Source organism: Triticum aestivum, chromosome 4B (assembly GCF_018294505.1).
Source record: "Triticum aestivum cultivar Chinese Spring chromosome 4B, IWGSC CS RefSeq v2.1, whole genome shotgun sequence".
Classification (NCBI taxonomy): domain Eukaryota; kingdom Viridiplantae; phylum Streptophyta; class Magnoliopsida; order Poales; family Poaceae; genus Triticum; species Triticum aestivum.
In genome coordinates this window covers 471,454,922-471,462,938 of record NC_057804.1, presented here as the reverse complement: position 1 = coordinate 471,462,938, position 8,017 = coordinate 471,454,922, and the positions used below count along the sequence as shown (strand labels likewise).

Sequence of the window (8,017 nt, the reverse complement as noted above, 5' to 3'; positions counted from 1 at the left end):
AGGCTCCCAACAACACCACGAAGCTTCAGCACAATGGAGTATGGCTTCGAGGTGACCTCAACCGTCTAGGGTGCTCAAACACCCAAGAGTAACAAGATCCTCTAGGGATTAGTGGGGGAATCAAATTTCTCTTGGTGGAAGTGTAGATCGGGGCCTTCTCAACCAATCCCGAGCAAATCAACAAGTTTGATTGGCTAGGGAGAGAGATCGGACGAAAATGGAGCTTGGAGCAACACTGGAGCTTTTGGGGGAAGAGGTAGGTCAACTTTGGGGAAGAAGACACCTTTATATAGTGGGGGAAACAATCCAACCGTTACCCCCCCAATAGCCACGCACAGAGCGGTACTACCGCTTGGGCAGGGCGGTACTACCGCTCCCTTCCAGCGGTACTACCGTGCTGACGAGGAATGCAGGGTCCTGGCCCCAGAGCGGAAGTATAGGCAGTACTACCACTTGGAGCGGTACTACCGCCCCTACTGCCGCTACTAGTACCGTAAAACCCGACATGAAAAACAGCAGTCGAGAATCGAGGCGGTAGTATCCCGGAACCACTGCGGTACTACGGCCGAAGTTCGCAAGCGGTACTACCGCTCGGGGAGCGATACTACCGCTTGACGAGCTTCGGCGGTACTACCGCTGAGGACCGCGGTACTACCGCTGGGACAGGACAGGCAGGCACAGATTAGGAAAGATAGCTCCAATGAAGCGGAAAGAAGCATCGGGTGTGATAAGGATGTGTACGTGTTGATTCCACCCTAGCCTTCCCAAAGCGGATCCCCTCTTGATAGTACGGTGACTCCTACGAAACTAGACCACCAGCAAAGAAACGAAGGAGCTACACCGTCTTGAATAAAACACCGAGGGGAAGTAATCGTCTCCTGCCAAAGGATGAATCTCTGAAAGAACTCAATGCACACGATTAGTCCGCAAAAGCATTGTCATCAATCACCAAAACATCTTGGGGATAAATATGCCCTTACAGAAATGCATGTCATTGGTTTGACACCAATGAGAATTGTTGGAGCCAACACCCATATTGACATATATGCCTCATTGTCGAAACTACAAAGTATATACAACGAAGAAAATAAGCTATCCATATGTATGCATTCAAAAATAACAACAAAAGTTGGCGAAATTTTATACCTTTGGGGCATTTCATCGAACACCTTGTGTGCGTCGGCCGCTGACTCAACAAGTGAGCTCGTCGGCGCTTCGGTAGCCGCCTTGTCCGTTGCACGCCCTGCAAGCTTCTTCCTCGACGGCTTAGAGGAGCCATCCGCCGCCTTGTTCTTCTTCGCGGATACCTTGCCCTTCTTCGCCCGCGCCGTATTTGGGAGCTTCGAGAGGGGGGCACGTGGCTTCATGGCGGGCGCCGGCGCGACGCCACCCGCCGCCGAGGTCATCCGCGGCGGCATGAAAAGGTCGTGCATGATACCGGTGCTTGGATGAGCACCGGCGGAGGCGATGCCAAGCTCCCCGCGCTAGTGTTTGCGGCGGCGGCGGCGGAGAGGTCGCGGGTGTAGGAAGGGGTGAGGGAGGTGCCGGCGCGGCCGTCCATCGGGTCAATTCGCCGGCGGCGACGCGGGCGGGGCGAAGGTGGCACGGTGGAGAGAGCGCGGCGCGAGCGCTCGAGTATGCGGCGCGCGGAAGCGGGCGCGCCAAATAAACGACTCGCGATGGCGATTTGGACCGCGCGCTCAACTCTTTATGCCGCGCGCACGGTTATTGCATGTCCGCTGAAATTCAGATAGCAATTGCGCGCGCGCTAAAAACGACAAATTTGCGGCGCGGCGCTTATATAGCGTGGCTGTTAGAGATGCTGTAAGGAAAGGAAGCAACTCAACGTGTACAACACAAACGCAAACACACTGGCACAAATTCAAAGCTACAATGGGTTGGGCCACAAGTGGATCAAGTCGTTGAAGCCACACACACACACCCTTTTCGGTGCCTTCCTTGGAGCTACAATATGCGTAAGAAATACATCATTAATATAAAGAGAAAACTGCAGCATGTTGACTTTTTTCCAAGAAGAAATAAATAAGATGAAAAAAATCATTTTTCAATATATTAAATACAAATACAATCAGAATCATGAAAAGCATCACTCCAAACCACACACTCCTCAACTCAAAAAATAAAAACCCACACATCCTCTGGCTTATTGCGCCAGAATAGATACCACCAAGTTAAATAACAAATCGAAGATGCCACCAGTATCCCCATGAGAAAAATCGAAGAAGCCACCAAGAGGGAAGTACCAAATTCAGAGACCCAGGCCCATGGCAATGGCAATTGCAACGCTGAGACCCAAATTAGCAACTCCAGCCCATGGACGCCCCGGTGCACCGCTGTCGTATGGGCTATTGTCCACCAGTGGCTGGCTACCGAGGCCCATAGTCTCCCCCACGCTCTCCACAGCTTGCCCCTGCCCACCGACGCCACCCGGCGCCAACGGCAGCTCGGGTTGTGCAACTCCTCCGACGGAACCGTAGCTGTTGCCGTTGCCCCCTTCATCTTGCCCAAATGGAAGGTTGCTGCTCCCCTTTCCGATTGGATCAGCGAACGGCGGCATTGCCGGGGCCAAGCCAGGCGAGCCGGGCATGCCGCAGTGTTGCGCGGCGCGCGGCTCGTCGCTGGCCTTCCACGCCAGCTCGCCGCCCTTGTCGAGGATGCGCATGTCACCCTCGTCCACCAGCTGCAGGGTCTTGATGAAGTTGTTGTCGACCGACTCCGTGTCGTGCGTGTGCCACACAGAGTTGCTCCCGTCGAACACCTCCAGTCCTTCCCACGAGAACACGAGCGCGCACGTGTTCACGGTGCTCACCGCCAAGCACTCCGATTCCCACACGCTCCGCCCCTCCGCGCCCGGCTCGGTGGTGTCGAGGATCTCCACGTAGCAGAAGTCGGCCCCGAGGCCGCCCGCACCCGGCGCGGTCTGGCTGCGCATGAAGTAGGCCGCGTACTTGCCGGACGGCGATGTGAGAAACAACACGGGGTTCTCCTCCCAGTGCGGCGGGATGCTGGCCAGAATGTGCTGCTTGGTTTCCCGCTCTACCATGCCGGTTGGCGCCGTCGCTGCGACGGGGGAAGGGAGGAGAAAGGCGAGCGAGAGGCACATGGCAATGCATGAGACGAGCTCCATGGCTACTGGTGCTTGGGTTTCGCTACCTGGCCAGATGAAACTTCCAAGTGGGGTTGTGGTGTTTGTGCTTGTGCTTGCATTGTGCATGGGGTGGTGCGTGTGCTTCTTATAGGGGGATTTGGCAAGGGAGTGGTACATGACGATGGTGCGAAGGCATGGTTGACTGGTGGAACACCTCGCTCGTTGAGTGGTTGAAGTCACCGGATCCAATATATCAGTGGGAGATTAGTAAAGCAAACGAGCACAAAGTCGATCTGACAGCGTCAGAATTTGGACTTCCACGTATCAAGTTTGACGATGAATCAATATTATTTTCAAAGGACTATACTAACTTTTTGTTAAATCTTTGTTAGAAAAACTATTAATATTGGTCAACTATCTTAGCCATCAGATCAGCTTTGTATAATCTGTGATTAGTTGGGATTCTTCCTGTTGTTTATGGGCTTTTTGTGTGTGATCCTTTTGAGCTTTTTTTTGGTCTTTCTTCTTTTTGAGTTGAGTGGAGGAGAATTATAGAGGTTTCATTTTTTCCTTCATATATTAATTCAATTTATTTATATTTACAAATAGGAGCATAACTATAGATTCCATGTGTGATAGTTTTCCATCTTAAAGCTTTGCACCTTAGTATAAACAATTGCGCAGTTGTCCTAATTTTTCGTTTATCTTGCTATAATTATTTTCTTGTAACTGTGTAGCATATTCTTTGTATATTTATCTAGCATAGAATTAATATTCACAATTTAATTTGTGCAGTATATATATTTTATAAGGGGCAAATATATGTGGGCAACGTGTATGGAACTTAGTCTTCAAGTCTTGTGAACTTTCAATATGAGCACATTGCCGATTTCATCATATCAATTGCCATTTCAAACTCCTGAAATGACGAATCTCACAAACTGTTGATTTGGTTAGCGATCTATCTTCACCGGTGAGTTCGTCTCGATGAGGGCTTAAAACAATATCCCATGATATTATGTTTGGACTAAAAAACCATTGCCACTAGGTGCCACATTATAAGTATGAACATATATGTAACTTCTTGGGCAGGATCTTTAAGACCGGTTCTTTGGTGATAAATGATGTGTTATGATAGTAAAAAGAAACTTTACAACGGAGATTAACCATGTTAGGCTGGTCATAGTGGGAGTAACATAGGTAGTAACTTAGATGCCACATAAGTAAAAATAATGAGATGGCAAGTAGTTAATAAGGAGAGAGGCAAATAGAGTAACATAATATGTTACCATCACATAGCGCTTCCCAATGCAAAATGAGTCTACAAAGTAATAAATGAAGACATTTATGTTACCACATATATGATACTACCCACTATGAAGGTAGTAACATAGACTAGTAACATATGCATGTTACTAGTCTAAGTTACTCTCCACTATGACCAAAATCATCAGAGCTAGTTGTGTGTAGCGTGGAATTCCATGGGAATTGGAACGACATTAATTATTTTTCATCTTTTTAGAAGTATGAACATGCAATTGGGTGCTACATCCAAAAAATAGCATATTGACGATGGGATATTCAAAGAAGCAAACTGTTGATGTTGGTGCTTGGCACCTCACTTTGCAACAATGGAGTGTTTAGCTTCAGTTTTTTGCTCTCTAGATTCGTGTTTTATTAATACAGAACAACTTTTCCCTCCAGATAAGAAAACTCGGTATATATATGATAAATGTTTCCTACCACACAGGGGTAGTTACCCTCATGTGAGTTTTGTATGTTGTACTCCCTGCGTCTGAAAAAGCTTGTCCCAAGCTTGTTCCTCAAATGAATGTATCTAGCACTAACTTGGTGCTAGATACATTCATTTGAGGGACAAGTTTTTTCGGCGGAGGGAGTATGTAGTACTTCCTCCGTCCCAAAATCGAGAGTATGTACTTATAATATGTACTATGTAGTACTTCCTCCGTCCCAAAATAAGTGTCTCAAGCTTAGTACAATTTTGTACTAAAATTAGTACAAAGTTAATACACTTATTTTGTGATGGAGGGAATAGTATATAAGAACATTTTGGTAGTATATATCCTACTTTTTAGGTAGTATGTACACTATTTTCTTAGTATATTGTTTTATATGTACCAATATGAAGGTATTTTCAAAATATACAAAAAAATTATGAACTTACATGCATTTTTTTTGTATAACTTGTTTGAAATATCTTAGATAGTATATCAACATACTTATAATGATAAAGTAGTATATATACTACCACATGGTAGTGTATGAGACATGATGGTAACTACCCCAGGCGATAGCCCATCCCCACGATATTAGATGATTTTGGACATAGAAAAAAAAAATCAGATTTTGCATCTAATTCAATATGTCATCACAGTTTAGAAGACCCAAAGTTACAGAGGGTAGTACGTTATTATGTCTCAAATATTCAGTGAGAGCTTAAGATGGGCTCAGCCTGATAGAAACCACACTTCATGGTTTACAAAGCAAGCTTGAACAATCGAAGGGCCATCGGCCATTGTTTATTAGAAAGAAGAAGAGAGCACAGCAAGGTTTGATAGTCTAGACGAGCAAACTTGAACAATCGAAAAATTACACTTCGTGGTCTCAAGATACAATGCAATCCTACCAGCAGGCCCACGCCAAGAAAAGGCGCCACGGCTGGTCAGGAGTCCACACAACACATCCCTGGCTTATTGCGCCAGAAATAATAAGAAATTCGAGAAATCTCCAAAGCCATCACGCCGCTGCACAAGCGCATGTACACAAATCAGATACCGAGGGCCATGACAGTGGCAGAGCTGACACCCAGTGCAACTCCGATTCCTAGCAAGCTCCATCCATGCTTCTGTGCACCACTGTCGTATGGGCTGTTGTCCACCAATGGCTGGCTGCCAAACCCAATCGTCTGCCCCACGTCCTCCACGGCCTGCCCCTGCCCAGCGACACCACCGGACCCTGCCGCTTCCGGCAGCGGCAGCACGGGCTGTGCTACACCGGCATTGCCATTACCTTCTGGTTCCTGTCCAAATGGCAGGTTGCTGCTTCCGTGCCCAGCCGGCTCCGCGAAGGGCGGCATTGCCGAGACCAGGCCGGGCGAGCCGGGCATCCCGCAGTGTTGCGCCGCGCGTGGCTCGTCGCTGGCCTTCCACGCGAGCTCGCCGCCCTTGTCGAGGATGCGCATGTCACCCTCGTCAACCAGCTGCAGGGTCTTGAGGAAGTTGTTGTCGTCCGACTCCGTGTCGTGCGTGTGCCACACAGAGTTGCTCCCGTCGAACACCTCCAGCCCTTTCCACGAGAACACGAGCGCGCACGTGTTGATGGTGCTCACCGCCAAGCACTCCGACTCCCACACGCTCCGCCCCTCCGCGCCCGGCTCGGTGGTCTCGAGGATCTCCACGTAGCAGAAGTCGGCTCCGAGGCCGGCCGCGCCCGGCGCGGTATCGCTGCGCATGAAGTGCGCCGCGTACTTGCCGGACGGCGACGTTAGGAATAGCACGGGGTTCTCCTGCCCGTGCGGCGGGATGCTCGCTATGATTTGCTGCTTGGTCTCCCGCTCAAGCATGCCGATTGGCGCCGTCGCCGCGGCGTAGGAATGGAGAAGAAACGCCAGCGAGAGGCACATGGCAGCGTAGGAGAGGAGTTCCATGGCTGCTGGGTATGGGATTTCGTGGTCTCCCCAGAAGTTTATGTGTATGGGGTCAGGGCTTGTTGTGTTTGTGTTTGTGCTTGTTCTCTGGGTGGTGGAGGCCTTTTATAGGCAGCCTGGCAATGGAGTGGTACGTGATGATGTATAGAGGCAAAGTTGAGTGGTTGAAGTCACCTGTTCCAATGTAGTATCATTAGGAGATTAGGTCACAAAGAGCACGAATTCTCGGAGGAAAGCGCTCTGCTACAACTTCTCGACCCATTTCGTTGGAAACTCTGTTATTCTACTCTCCTGTGCTTTAGGCAAGATATCTCAGAAGTCAACTTCAGAACTGAAGACTTTTATTCTAAAAAAAAGAACTGAAGACTGCAAGCTATGGAAGCTTGGCAAAGCGACAGGACAAAGGACTCGTGGAGGATCTCGTCAAAAGGGTGCGGGCAAAGTGTACTGAGCTTCGACGCGCTTCATAGAGCAACTTTGCCCGATGTCGGCAAGGCACCCATGCTACCTTGAGAGCGATCGTTGGACCCTGATCTGGACTAGCGCTGCGACGCTATGTATCCACCTACGGGCTTGTATCCCTTTTTTTCGCTAAGGCTTGCTTGTTTCGCTTTCGCTTTCTAGTTGTGCTCGGACGTTTGTACTCGTAAAGGCCTCATTCTAAGAGCAACTCTAGCAGATCCTGCAAAACGCCGGCCCGCAAAACACGTTTGCAGTTCGCGCAAAATCGCTTTTGCGGGCCGGCGAGGGCTAGCACAGATGCAGACCCCCTAAACGGACCCGTAAAAAAGTATATTCGCGAAATATGCTTTTTTACGGGTCGGCTATGCGGGTTCTGCTCTTTGCGCCGCTGCATCCCTGCAAATCATCAGCCCGCAAATCTCAAATCCAACATCATTCAACAATCGAAAACAAACTGAATTATTCAAATCAAACATAAAACAATAATCGGTATCTCGCAAGCTTCAACAATTTTCAACAAAAAGGGATCGGCGCATTTGGTACCTTCTGCGGAAGAGGTGTCCAGGATATGTTGGATTCTCCGAAAAATAATCTTGCATCAACATCTCGTTTCCAATATGGCGATTCCGCAGAATGCACAGACGCCCGACAGTAGAACCTCGCCTCCTCTTTCGGTGCTCGTCTTCATGCTCCTTCACGGCAAGCGCCATGACCAATGTTTGCTGCCGAAAGGTCGCAAGCATGGTCTCCACATCCGAGTTGTCCGAATCGGACGAATC

The 8,017-nt window shown here is 48.9% G+C and overlaps 2 protein-coding genes across 2 annotated transcripts; both read right to left on the bottom strand.

Moving 5' to 3' along the window:
* Positions 1-2,111: 2,111 nt before the first annotated feature.
* Positions 2,112-3,200, bottom strand: LOC123095003 (uncharacterized). Its single transcript, XM_044516842.1, has one exon. The coding sequence runs from the start codon at positions 3,146-3,148 to the stop codon at positions 2,270-2,272; it is 879 nt and encodes a 292-aa protein (XP_044372777.1). The 5' UTR covers positions 3,149-3,200; the 3' UTR covers positions 2,112-2,269.
* Positions 3,201-5,619: 2,419 nt separating this feature from the next.
* On the bottom strand, positions 5,620-6,835 carry LOC100415867 (uncharacterized). The gene has a single exon (XM_044516841.1). It carries the CDS (start codon positions 6,774-6,776, stop codon positions 5,898-5,900), a length of 879 nt encoding a protein of 292 aa, XP_044372776.1. The 5' UTR covers positions 6,777-6,835; the 3' UTR covers positions 5,620-5,897.
* Positions 6,836-8,017: the final 1,182 nt, after the last annotated feature.